The sequence below is a fragment of the Hyaena hyaena genome, unplaced genomic scaffold, assembly GCF_003009895.1.
Source record: "Hyaena hyaena isolate Hyena2069 unplaced genomic scaffold, ASM300989v1 scaffold_10, whole genome shotgun sequence".
In the NCBI taxonomy this organism is placed as follows: domain Eukaryota; kingdom Metazoa; phylum Chordata; class Mammalia; order Carnivora; family Hyaenidae; genus Hyaena; species Hyaena hyaena.
This window is the reverse complement of record NW_024080642.1, coordinates 4,682,106-4,696,137: the sequence shown is the minus strand read 5'-3', so window position 1 is coordinate 4,696,137 and position 14,032 is coordinate 4,682,106. Positions and strand designations below refer to the sequence as shown.

Here is a 14,032-nt window from a genome sequence, read left to right as displayed (position 1 = left end):
GTTTAAAGAAAATCTTCATTGAGAAGGGAGGATTGATTGGTTGGAAGCCAGGGTATTTCCAGAAAAAGTTCTTCCACACCCTTAAGAGTGTACCACTTCTCTGAGCTGGAAACCTTTGCCCAACCAAGTCTTAATATCAACAGCTCTCCTGGATGTTGTCCCATTTGGCTGAGAAAAAGCTAAATGTGAACAGAGACCCTTTGCTGAAAGGCAGCTTTCTTAGTTGAACAAGAGAAACCAGAATATTGGACACAACCAATAATTTTGTTCATGAATAAAAAACTAGTTGATTTTTATTGCTGATTGTTCCCTTTTTCAATATTTGATATTACAGCTCATTTTAGAATATGTTTTAATTAATTTTTAATTAAAATTAAAATTTTCAAAGAAAAATTAAGCCTCAAATTGGTAGTTACTTCTGTATGTGCAGAGAAATGGAGGATATGGGAACAGATAAAACTTAAATCAGATGGGCTATTTTAATCCTTCATGATTTTGTCCCTCACCTGAAGATGTTTAGCATGAACTTTCCTCAGAAGGAAAAATTAATAGAGATCACGTGCCTGGTTGTCTCAATAATTTGATTCATAATATTGAGCCTGTAGGTGTAGTATGATGAAGATATGGACAGGATACCAAGCCCTGGAGATGATGTCAAGTTTTATTGATCCTAGCAGAACTCGAGTACAGTCTTCCTTCAGGTGCTATAAATGTACTCTCTTTTATTGTGCTTGGAACATTTGGACCCTCACAAGGCTATTTCCTGAGGATAACATTTGAGAAGAAATTAGCCACTTGGGGACGCCTGGCTGGCTCAGTTGGTAGAGCATGCAACTTGATCTCAGGTCATGAGTTTGAGCCCCACATTGGGTGTGAAGCCTACTTAAAAATATTTTTTTTTTTAAGAAAAAAAGAAAGGAATTAATCACTCAGGTCTTTGGGAATGGCACAGTATAGGGAACCAGAGTGAAAGATGGAAATGAACTTAAGAATGTATTATAGTCCCAAGATTTCATTTTACAATTCAGTAAGATTAGAATATGCTTTGCATAATTACATAAAACATAGTGGAAAAACCCCATGGAATTGTGTCATTGTAAGCCTGAAAAGCATGGAGGAAAAAAATAATAAATGGAGTCTATGGATGGCCCCAGGTGGCTAATGCACATGGCATTTATATTGAGGACAGAAAAGTAATTACACCAGATAGACTCCAGTTCTTTCTTTCAGGCTGAACCTGAAGCAACCCTAAGCACAGCCCAAATCACATTGTATGGACTTCACTGAGTCAGTAGCCAGAGCTTTTAATTTCTTTTGTTTCTGGATGTGTGCCATTTCAGATTGTCAGATTGAATTTTCTCTGGACAGGTAGATGAAAACCATGGACTTTTCCCATCACGTAAGGGTTATTTCCATTTATCTGGACAGAGTTCCACAGAGGATTTAGATTTCTAAATTAAGAAGTGAAGTGGTCACATTTCCCTGGCTACAATTTAGCCAGTCAACCCTTATGGCTTGCTTCTGTCTCCTTGAAGTTCTTTGTAGTTCTTAACCTCTTTCTTTGGTGTGGGAGCATATTTCCTAAGGTTGAGCACAGAGCCTTCAGAATCTCCCATATTTTTTTAAAGCAAGTCAGCTGAGCCCTGGTCTGTAGAAAATACCAATTGTCTATCAGTCCATTTACCTAAATGCACCTTCAAAGCCTCCTTGATCTATCTCCCAGTTCAACAGCCAAATTAAATTACATATAATTTGTAATACAATGATAGTGCTTGCATAACACAAAATAAACATAAACGGTTTCACAGTATTTCATTTATTTATCTTATTTGGTCTTTCATTCAACAAACATTTGTTGACCCTCTTTTTTGTACCAGACATGAGGCTAGATATTTGAGCAATCTGATCTGATCTGATTCTACAAGGATAGAGTAATGAGTTCTATCAGATAAATATTCATGGAAGGCCAATGAGATAAAGATACAAAAGTGACCCCTAGTTAGACAGTTAGAAGAGGTCATTAGTAACATTAGCAAGAGTGGTGAGAGCAGAAGCTGCAGTGCTGTGAGTTGAGACAGAAAGTGAATAATCAGAGAAGGTATTAGATTTTATTTCTATGAATCTTGGCAAGGGAAGGGAAAAAAGGACCATGTCTAGAAATGAATTTAGGATGGAAAGATGGTTTTTCCATTCTAATATGGGAGAAACTTTTGTTTTGGCAGGGGGGAACGGAGACTTAAAACAATAGAAACTTTCTCAAAGTTCTGTAGGCTGAAGTCTGAGATAAGGGCACTGTGTGGTCAGGTGACAGCCATCTTCTGGGTCGTTGACCTCTCTGTGTATTCTCTCATGCCAGAAAGGACCGGGAAAGGGGCATCTGGGTGGCTTAGTCGGTTAAGTGTCCGACTTTTGCTTAGGTCATGATCTCGCGGTTCGTGGGTTCGAGCCCCGCGTCAGGCTCTGTGCTGACTGCCGGCTCAGAGCCTGGAGCCTGTTTCAGTCTGTGACTCTCTCCTCTGACCCTCCCTCTCTGACCCTCCCCTGCTCATGCTGTCTCTCTCTCTCTCTCTCTCTCTCTCTCTCTCTCTCTCTCTCTCTCTCTCTCTCCTAGAAATAAATAAAACATTAAAAAAAAAAAAAAAAAGAAAGGACCGGGAAAAACTTTGTAATTTGAGAATGTACCCATTAGGTTTATAGGACGAGGTGTGGGAGGAGTGTTCCATTTTACAGATAAGGAAAATGAAGACAGGTTAAGCAGTTTGCCCAATGCCCCACAGTAGAATGGAGATTTGAACTGAGTCTTCTAATGCTAAATTCCATTTAATGCATAATTCTAAAATAGGTAAATTCTTTTAAATGTTTGCCTTTTCAAAAGAGATGAACAGATAGTCCAAAGATAGAAAATGGGCCTGAAACACTGAAAAGTTGCTCACTTTTAAGAGAAATGCAAATTGAAATGACACTGAGATAACATTTCACACCTATCAGATTGGCAGAAATTCAGAAGCTTAACCACACATTTTGTTGGCAAGGCTCTGGGGAAAGGGGCACTCTCCAACACTGCTGGTGGGAAAGCAGGATTGTTTCAGCCTCTGCAGAGGGGAATTTAGCAATGCCTAACAAAACTGCACATTGGCTCAACAGTCTCATTGTCACAGATATGAAACATCATTCCTAGGAGACTAGTTGAATCAGCTATTCTATCACTATCTCATGAAGTGCTCTGTAGGTGTAAGAAAGAGGAAGGAAGGTCCCTGAACTGTACTGTGGAATGGTTCGGAAGCTGTCCTGTCAAGTGAAACAAGTGAAGAACCAAACTATGTTATCGTATACTACTTTTACGTAAGGAAGAAGTGATAGTAGGGACGTTATTTGCTTATATTTTTAGCAAAATAGAACATAAGTAGAGTAAACCAGAAACGAGTCACAGTGGTTTCTTTTTGGGAGATTGGAGTAGGAGTGAGGGTTCAAGTTTACCTTTTAATAAACTTTTGACTTTCAGTCTTATGAAAGTTTTGCATATTCAGAATCAAATGGAAAAGAATGGAAAAAGCATACTCTAAAATTAAATACAAACAGGAGCCAATGAACCCAAATATATATCAAATGGGTAACTTCGCAGAAAAATTCAGATAACTTTCAGCATAATATTCTGATTTAACCTCTTCATGGAAAGAGGAAAAATAATCTGCAAAGAAAGAAAAAAAATTTTGAGAGAGAGAATGCATAGGGATGGAACAGAGAGAGAGAGGGAGGAAGAGAGAATCCCAAGCAGGCTCAGTGCAGAGCCCAACGTAGGCTTGAACTCCCGAACCATGATGTCACGCCTGAGCTGAAGTCAGATGCTTACCCAACCGATTCACCCAGACACCCCAGAAAATTTGAACTTAATGGGTTTGTAATTGGTATTAGAATAATAATTTTGAAATTCCTGTGTAATAGAGCAAATGAGTTGCTGTATAGGGAGCTGTAAATGATGGCAAAGGGCAAGAAAGAAAGGAAGTACCTTGTGGTGTTAAATTTGAATTGGAGGTACCAGTGCAAATTCAATATTTTATAAAAAAATATTTCCTAGATCTGTCATTTGAAAAGTTTAGAAGCAATGATACATAATTATAAGCCTATCTAATTAATGTCCAGATCTTGATTACAAAATATCATTCTTTGCTAAAACCAGGACTCCTTGGGGAAATGGCTATTTCTTTTTTTTCTTTTTTAAGGGGATTCTTTTTTTTCCCCCAATTATTTTAATTAATTAATTTATTTTTACGAATAGTTTATTGTCAAATTAGTTTCCACATAACACTCAGTGCTCATCCCCACAAGTGCCCTCCTCCATGCCCATCCCTCCTCCCCCTCACATCCATCAGTCCTCAGTTTTTGTCAGCATTCAAGAGTCTCTCATGGTTTGCCTCTTTCCCTTTCCCCCACCATTTCCCCCCTTTTTCTCCCCCTTCTTCCTCAGTAACATAGCTCCTAATCCTCCTATACGTGCAAATATATGATATTTGTCCTTCTCTGCCTGACTGACTTCGCTCAGCATAACACCCTCAAGGTCCATCCATGTTGCTACACATGGCCAGATTTCATTCTTTCTCATTGCCATGTAGTATTCCATGGTATAGATAAACCACATCTTCTTGATCCATTCATCTGTTGATGGACACTTAGGCTCTTTCCATGTTTTAGCTATTGTGGAGAGTGCTGCTATGAACATTGGGGTACATGTGCTCCTATGCCTCAGCATTTCTGTATCCCTTGGGTATATTCCTAGCAGTGCTATTTCTGGGTCATAGGGGAGTTCTATTGTTAGTTTCCTTAGGAACCTCCACACTTTTCCAGAGGGGCTGTACCAGTTTACATTCCCACCAACAGTGTAGGAGGGTGCTCGTTTCTCCATATCCTCGCCAGCATCTAGAGTTCTCCGATTTGCTCATTTTAGCCACTCTGACTGGCGTGAGGTGGTATCTCAGTGTGGTTTTGATTTGTATTTCCCTGATGAGGAGGGATGCTGAGCATCGTTTCATGTGTCTGTTGGCCATCGGGATGTCCTCTTTGGAGAAGTGTCTGTTCATATCTTCTGCCCGGAAATGGCTATTTCTAAACAACTCTTAAACTAGGAAGCAGGAAAGTACTCAAAGAATAGTGGGATCATATCAAAAGGAGCTTGCCTGCTTGAAGGGATTGCCACCGGGCAAATTTAAGACAAATTGAATGTCAAAAGAAAGAAATGGTAATAGATAAAACATTCTAAATGCAGTAAGAATTCAAGAGTTCAGAATGTGGAAGGAATGATTAGGTTAAGCTCTCTTTTACATAATAATGTGGGTAACATGCAGAAGGAATGAAAAAATTAGAAAACCACCATTTTGTAAACCTCCAGTAAAATAATTTATTTGGGCAAGGTTAGCAGCTGATTCCAAAACTATAGGGTAAAAGATTATTGTGAAACAGGGTATTCACATGACTTCAAAAATCACTAATACTAGGGCGCCTGGGTGGCCCAGATGGTTAGGCATCCGACTTTGGGTCAGGTCATGATCCCACAGTTTGTGGGTTTGAGCCCCACATCGATCGGGTTCTGTGGTGACCGCTCAGAGCCCGGAGCCTGCTTCAGAATCTGTGTGTGTGTGTGTCTCTCTCTGCCCCTCCCCAACTCGTGCACGCTTGCTCACTCGTTTACTCACCCTTGCTCTCTCTCAAAAATAAATATTAAAAAAAAAAAGATCATTCATACCTATAGATTATTAGTAATTGTAAAGGAACCTTTACAATAGCGTGATGTGGCAGATACAAAAGTACCTACCAAGAATTCAAACTCAGCATGACAAATAATGAGACAAACTGACATTGTGTGTCTCAAGATTTCATGCTGTAGGAAATACCCAGTATCATTCTTATAATATTTTTGCCAAGAATGTTTGACCTGAATCTAATCAGCAGGAAACAAATCAGACAAATCCAGATTGTGAAGAGTTCTCCAAGATTACAGATGCGTAGTCTACAAAAATGTTATTATCATGAAAAACAAAGTCAGAATGGACTGTCCAAGACCAGATTAAATGAGAAAGAGACATGGCAACTAAATGCAAAGTATAATTTTTTAACGTTTTATTTATTTTTGATAAAGTAGCGGAGGGGCAGAGAGAGCAGGAGACCCAGAATATGAAGCAGGCTCCAGGCTCTGAGCTGTCGGCACAGACCCTGACATGGGACTCGAACTGTGAGATCATGATCTGAGCCAAAGGTCATGGCTCAACCAACTCAGCCACCCAGGCACCCCTTGTAAAGTATGATTCTTGATTGGATGAATATAAAAGATAGTTTGATAGGTCAGTTTTTGAAATTCAAATATAGATGATGTATTAGGATATTACTATGTTAGTGTTCTCTTAGTTGTAAAAATGGCAATAGGAAATGTTCATAAGCAATACATGGTCAAGTATTGAAGTGTCACGATTGCTCAGATTACTTTCAAATGGTTCAGAAGAAAAAATATATATATTGAAAGAAAGGAAAGGGGAGAGAGAAAGCAAATATAAACAATTGATGTATCTTCCAAATAATCTGTACAACCCCCCCCTTTTTTTAAATTTGCATTATGTTTCCCTCATTTAACAGAAGCTGCTGTTTAACTGTCCCTGGATATAATATAATACATTAGAAAGAATGTGGGCTTTAGAATGGTATCTAGGTTTAATTCATAATCCACTTTGTTCGTTTAACACAGTTACTAAATACCTACCAGGTGTATTCACTGTTCAGGTAACAAGAGGCCTGATTGCTGTCCTCAGGAAGCTCATGCTATAGTGGAGGAGAGAGGTAGTAAAGAAACCAGCAAAAATTGTGATACATACTTTTGAAAAAAATCAGAATAAGCCAGAGAAACAGATGACATTTAACTTAGATTGGAATATAATCAAAGATACCTTTCCAGAGTATGATCTTGAGCAAAAATTATTTGAATTCTATGACAGTTGATTTTCTTACCTGTAAAAATGAAGATAACTTTTTTACGCTCTGATTGTGGAAACTAATTGTGATGACATATGAGGTACTGGAGTTACAGAGAGGACACGTGACAGATGTTGGCCCTGCTGCTCCCCTCACAGGACACCTTTTTAGTGTTGTGTTTTGTTCATTTGCTAATACTCCCTAACCTTGTTTTTTTGGTTCCACAGGGCTCAGAATGGAATGCCTCAAATTTAGAGGATTTACAAAACCGAGGGTAAGTACACAGAGCGATTGTTTTCAACCCCATGACTGAAATCACTGTTTGTTCTTTACTTTTTCCTGTCAAATATGGTGTCAGTGAGTGACTTTAAGCTTAAGAATTTTTCCAGTTGATTCTAATCAGTTGGAGTCTAATAAAAATTTAAATGTCCATTATTCCACTGTTTCATCCCAGACCTCCTAAGAAAGATCTGTTTCAATGGAAAGGCTATCCAAAACAAACGTGCGTACCTTTCACACTGTTTTAAAACCAAATTTATGGGGCACCTGGGTGGCTTAGTCGGTTAAGCGTCCGACTTTCACTTAGGTCATGATCTCGCGGTTCGTGGGTTCGAGCCCCGCGTCGGGCTCTGTGCTGACTGCCAGCTCAGAGCCTGGAGCCTGCTTCAGAGTCTGTCTCCCTCTCTCTCTGACCCTCCCCTGCTCGCGCTGTCTCTCTCTCTCCTAGAAATAAATAAATAAATAACATTAAAAAAAATAAAACCAAATGTAATTATTGGTTCCTTTTGTTTGTTTTTAGAGCAATTTAAGGTTCATAGCGAAATTGAGGGGGAAGGTACAGGGATTTCCCATATTCCCCTGCCCCCATTTATGCATAGCCTTTCCCATTATCATCATCCACCAGGGGGGTGCATGTGTTACAACTGGTGAACTTACAATGATACATCATAATCACCCAAAGGCCATATTTACATTACAGTTCACTGTTGGTGTTGTACATTCTGTGGCTTTGGACAAATGTATAATATCATGCATCCATCATTATGGTATCATACAGAGTATTTTCAATGCCCTAAATATCTTATGTTCTGACCATTTATTCCCACTCCCACCACTGCCAACCACTGATCTTTTTACTGTCTTCATAGTTTTGCCTTTAGTTCCTATTTTTTATTAAGAGTACACAGAACCATATATGTTGGGCTCACAGCTCTTCATCAGCGTTTATTGATCATTTTCTGTGAACTAAGTACAGTGCTTGGTACTAGGAATCCAAAGAAAAATAAGACTCAGTCCCATCCTTTTTTATTAAGGTGCTTGAAGTCTAAGTAGTTTTGTTGTGTTTTTCCTTGTAAGATTTTACTTTTAAGCAATCTCCACTCCCAGCCCCACGATCAAGCATCGTATGTTCCACTGGCTGACCCAGCCAGGTGCCCCTAGTAGGTTATAAATACAAAATGGACAAGCTTCTGAAATTGAACAAGAATATCTACCTTGTGTTAAGAAATGTGCCCCTGAGCAGCCTGGTTACTGAGTTTGGTTGTAGCTGTTGAGACCATCATAAACATTCAACCAAAAAGCTGCCATTCTTCTAACCTCTTTACTTCTTAGCTAATACCTAAATTTTTCATTGAACTTGGCCTTAGGAGGCCAAATCATCCCAGTAAGAAGAGAAAGTCATGTGTGAAATTGACCACGTAACTCTTACTTGTGGACAATGATAAGACCTACCGAAACCCAGAAGTAGTAATGGCTGCCCTGCTGGTTGCTGGCTGCCTGTTTGCTCAGCTGTAAGTCAACCTTCTGGTTATCCTTAACATGATAAGATGTATACTCCCTACTTCTCCCTCAAAAGAAAAGTATGTCATAATTGCTAAAATGAATTTGGGACAAGACTTAAGCCAGAGAATTATACAAAGAGTTCTAGAGTTGGGAGAAGGGGGCCTGCAAATCTGGTTACTTAAAACTTGGAACTTTTAAATTGATTAGGATTGAGTCTTGAATTCTTGAAAATACAGAATATATCTTAGTTTTGTATAAAACATACATCTGCCTTACTCAGAGCTTTATACCATGAAGGTGCTCAGTAAATGTGAAGGAATGATAGAAAAATCAACTGTGACTTGCCAGAAACTAGCACATACAGTGTTTAATATGAAATCTGAGATTTGATGCAGCTAATGCTTGGCAAATGCATTGAAGTTACATCATGCATACATCGTTGACTTTAGAATACACTTTGACTTATAACCCCAGCTGGAGATGATACCTGTTTATCTCATTTACTACTTAAAATGCTAAATTATAAAACACAGATGTATCTGTCTTAAAAGACAGTATAGTTAGATGCTCAGACATCTAACTCCGATCTTGTTTCATAAATTCACTGGTTCTTAAACTCTTGTGGATTAAGAATTACAGTTACAAAACATGTATACTGCCCCTTGTGGATGATTTAAGAGATATTCAAGTTCAATTTTTACATAAGGCCATTTTCACCCAAGCTACTGACTTTAGAACCCAAGTAAAGTGCTACTCCCTATAGAGGTGGCAAACAAGTTTCAAGGAGTTCTAACCTCAATTGTAGTGGCTGTGTAGAGTTCTGTAATGAATAGGGTTGGGAAACGTCCTGCCATAATATGTTACTGAAGTATGGGATTAGAGGTGGGAGGTTGTTCGTTTTTATTTTAAATAAAATAAGTGTACTTTCCTTTTTTTTTCTGATTATGTTGAGATAAAATTCACATATAGTTCACTCATTTAAAATGTATACTTTGGGGTACCTACATGGCTCAGATGGTTAAGCATTCAGCTCTTGATTTCGACTCAGGTCATGATCTCACGGTTCATGGGTTCAAGCCCCACAACAGGCTCCAGGTTGACATTGAGGAGCTTGCCTGGGATTCTCTCTGCCTCTCCCCAGCTTGTACAAGCTCTCTCTCACTCTCTCTTTCTCTCTCTTTCTCTTTCTTTCTCCCTCCCTCTTCACCCCTCTCTCTCAAAATAAACTTTAAAAATGTACACTTAAATGGTATTTATTATCTTTAGAAAGTCATGCAACAATTTACATTTTTTCAACCCAAAAAAGAAAGCCTGTACCCTTTAACAGTCATCCGCATTTCCCTTCTTCTCCCAGCATCTAGAAACACTAATCTACTTTCTGGCTCTATGGGTTTACCTATTCTAGACATTTCATTTAAATGGAATCATATAATATGTGGTCTTGTAAGAATAGTATCTTCCACTTAACATTATGTTTTCAAGGTTTATCAATGTTGTTGCATGTATTAGTACTTCATTAGTACTAATTAGTACTTCATTAGTACTTCCCTTTTTTATTGCCAAATAATGTTCCATTGTTTAGAAATACCACATTTCATTTATTCATTTGTCAGTTGATGAACATTTGAATTGTTTCTACTTTTTAGCTATGAATGAATGTATGAATGCTGTGACCATTCACACACAAATTTGGGGGTGACATGTTTTCATTTCTCTTGGGTTTATACTTAAGAACAGAATATGCTCTAGAGTAACTCTGTACTGTTTTCCACAATTGCATGTGCTTGCTTTTTAAATTAAAAAGAAAAAAAATCTTTCTAGTAATGGACTTCAATGCCAATATTCAAATGTTTCAGAAAGATTTTGATCTCTGGACCTTAATCACAGAATTGGTTAACTATGACTCTCTCTCTAGTCATTTCTCTGACTTCAGAAATTGGGTTTGTAAGAACCCCATGTGTACTTCTAAGAAAGAAGCAGCTTCTACAGAGAAATAAGTGAGTCTGTGTTGTGTTGTTGGAGTAAACTCCAGTGATGTTTAAGTCCACACAGCACTGAGAAAAGATAACCTTTTGGCAAAATAGACATAGGCATTTATTGAAGCTGTGCAGTGAGAGAGAGAGCAGCAGAAATTTATGACACAGAAACCGTTTTCTGCAAGCCTCTCGGTATGGGAGAACTCGGACACATCTGCTACTGTGGCAGCCAGGAATGCAGCTTAGAGAGTTAAGATTGAGTTTTAGGTCCAGCTTTCCTCTGACCCTCCCAGGCTTTGCCTCATTTGCCTTTCTTGTAGTTTAGAGAGAGTAATAGAGCAAATTCTGACATTTAGAAAGATAAGAGATTTTTCCCTTTCCTTTTTTTTTTTCTTTGAGGTAGATGTTAATAGTCCTGATTTAATACAAATGACCTCCAAAGAATAAATTATGTTTCTGGTAATTTTAACAACTGAAGAGAAACCTAGTAGTAGAGCCCATATTCTCCCTTGGTTTCCTCATAGGGTGCGGTATATCTTGAATGTCACTCGAGAGATAGATAACTTCTTCCCAGGAGTCTTTGAGTATCATAACATCCGAGTATATGACGAAGAGGCGACGGATCTCCTGGCGTACTGGAATGACACTTACAAATTCATCTCTAAAGCAAAGTGAGTAATGGTCCCACACACATAAATTCTGACCTATGTTCTGACCTATGCACCATCCATGGCTGAGGCTTAAAGCTGTAGATTACTTGCTTGACTGTATTCAGGGAGAAAGAAGTAAAGAGAAAAAGGACACTAAGGTTCCTTAATCGTAGGGAAGAGTTGACCAGTGACTTCATGCTTTTCCTGTAGATAGATGAAGCCCCTGGAAGAAGATCACCTCATGTTGACTATTTCCATTGAGCACAAAATTAGAGAAAATAAACTTAAGTTTTATTTCCTTTTAGTGAAACTATTTAATAGTATTAATTTAGTGTTTAGTATTAATTAGTATTAATATGTCAGCACTGATTTTTTTTTTAAGTCCCCGGGGATTTCCTTGCCAATCCTACATATTCCTTCAACAGAAGGAACTGTAAATGAGCAAACTGGCCATGCTACCCTCCTCGATGGGACCACATCCAAATCATCTGTGGCAGATGAGAAGCATCTGTTTTAAAATCCCTCTGTTTTTAAAGTACTTCCTCCTTCAGCAGTGATTCCACATCTCTCTGCAGACCCCCCCATAGTCAGGAAGTCTTTCCTGTGAATTACCCTGAATCCTCCTACACTGGCTTTGAGCTCATACTTTCAGTCTATAGCTAGCACCTGAGTGTTTATATTCTTGAAGCCTGTGAAATTGTTCTCAATAATACCACTCATGGAATTCTTGCTATGTGCCAGGTACTTTACCCATATTCTCTCATGTACTATTTTCCCAAACCCAGAGAGGCCTGTGCTGTCCATCCTTTCGTACAGATGAGGGCAGACTATAGATTAAGCTCAGAGAGGTTAAGTAACAAGTGGTGAAGATAGGACTTGAACCTGAGATTATGTTGATTTCAGAGTCCATCTAGTATATAGGAATAGTCTAGTTCCTTAAGCAAAGGAGACTGGAAAAGACTAGGCAAGTTGTCAGCCTAGAGTTCAGATGAGGCCCCAGTCCCAGTGAAAGGAAAAGCCAATTTCAGCAGGGCTGGGGTTGAGGTGAGATATGTGAAGCACCCAGGTTGCATGTAAGTGGGCCCTCCTGCTCAGCCTCATGCAGGTGTGGGTCAGCATCTGAGAGTAAGTGCCTCCTTAAATGGCCCCGTGGACACCTCATGTGTTTCATCCCAAATCAGTGCCCTGAATTACAGACACAGACTACAAATGGGTGGGTTTAGGATTCCTAAAGTAACACCAGGCTTAATCTAGACAACCCAGCTCGGGGAGGGATGGGAGAGGTAAGGGAAGTGTGTGGCTAAAACTGAAAGATGGAATTGGATTAGGTGAGAACTCACTTCAGATCTTTCAGTATGTGAGTTACAAGGCATCCACTGAAAAAGCCCAGTTCAAAATGAAGAAATGCTTTTATGGGGGTGGATTTCATAATTGTATTTTTCTTAAAAGTATCCAACTTGCGCACCTTCAAAGCCTGCAAGTATAGACCTGAAATTTGATGTCAGAGCTTGGTGGAAAAATTAAGAGCACATGTCTGAACTTACATCTGAGTCACCGTGCACTGTAGTTTAAATGAAAACCCTGTGGTGCCGTAAACAAAACAATTTCCTAGTCACTTGGGGTCATCTAAGCACACAGAGACACACACCTGCACCAACCTAAGGACTCCAAAATTTTGCCTCTAAATGATGGGTAGGAAGTTGATCTTCCCTCCTTTTGAGACAGTTATTCCATACCATTATCGCCATCCATTCTCTGCATTCTTATCACCTGGTTCACTCATTTTGGCACAGAACCTCGTGCCTCGTTGCATTGTACTTAACTCTTCAGTGTTTATCTCGAAGAACTATAAGCTTCTGGAAGGAAGCTTGTCTACCATAATACAGTGAATGAGTGAGTGAATAGATTTCCCTGTTAGAAGATTTTTTTTTTTTTTTTACTTATTGAAATAGTCACGTGGGAAGGATTTTTTTAGCCCATGTATACCAGTGAAAAGAGTAACCATTCTTTTTTCCATATTTTAAAATATTTCTATGTAACACCTGACAGATCTAACAGCAGACCCATAAGTTTGCTCATCATATATTCAGTTAATATTTTAAGGCTTACTCTATGTCAGACATGTTATTAGAAGAAGTAGCATAACTGAGTTATGTTCATATCCAAGGTAATGAGCTCAGGCATGTTGAGACTGAAGGGTTTTGTTTGTTTCTTTGTGTCACTTTATGGTAACTTTGTTTTCTCTTTTTTCATTAAAACAACAACAGGTAGCTAATCATTCCACCCTCCTCATTAAGAAAGTCAAATGGTGCATCACATGGTCCCATCCAACCTCACAGATCGTTTAGCCGGTCCCTAGATAGAACACAGTGGTGGTGTGGTGAAAAATAATATCTAGGGCTACATCTGAGTAAAGAAGGGGGTTAGTTTCATTTGGTTTGTACTTTCCTCCAGGGACAGAACTTTTATTGGAGCTTGAACTGGAAGCAAGTCAGAACATTTGGGTGAATTGGATGAATCACTGTCACACTTGTAACTCAAAGAGTGTGCCAGCCTTGAAATGCGTCCCTGGGGCTGTGCGGGGACTGGTCCCCAAACACATAAAATGGAGTCCAGTCTCTAAATTGAAAATTCTTCCCCTCACACTGACCAACTGTCATTGCAGTTACC

At 39.0% G+C, this 14,032-nt stretch overlaps 1 protein-coding gene across 3 annotated transcripts in view; it reads left to right on the top strand.

Annotated features, from left to right (window-relative positions):
• The window catches only part of SSH2 (slingshot protein phosphatase 2), a 253,270-nt gene that overhangs the window by 218,503 nt on the left and 20,735 nt on the right, over positions 1 to 14,032 (top strand). For all 3 annotated transcript variants that reach the window (XM_039252544.1, XM_039252533.1, XM_039252539.1), the window contains 2 exons: positions 7,182 to 7,228; positions 11,237 to 11,383. In XM_039252544.1, coding sequence (XP_039108475.1) covers positions 7,182 to 7,228; positions 11,237 to 11,383 — 194 coding nt within the window. The remainder of the gene's footprint in view (positions 1 to 7,181; positions 7,229 to 11,236; positions 11,384 to 14,032) is intronic.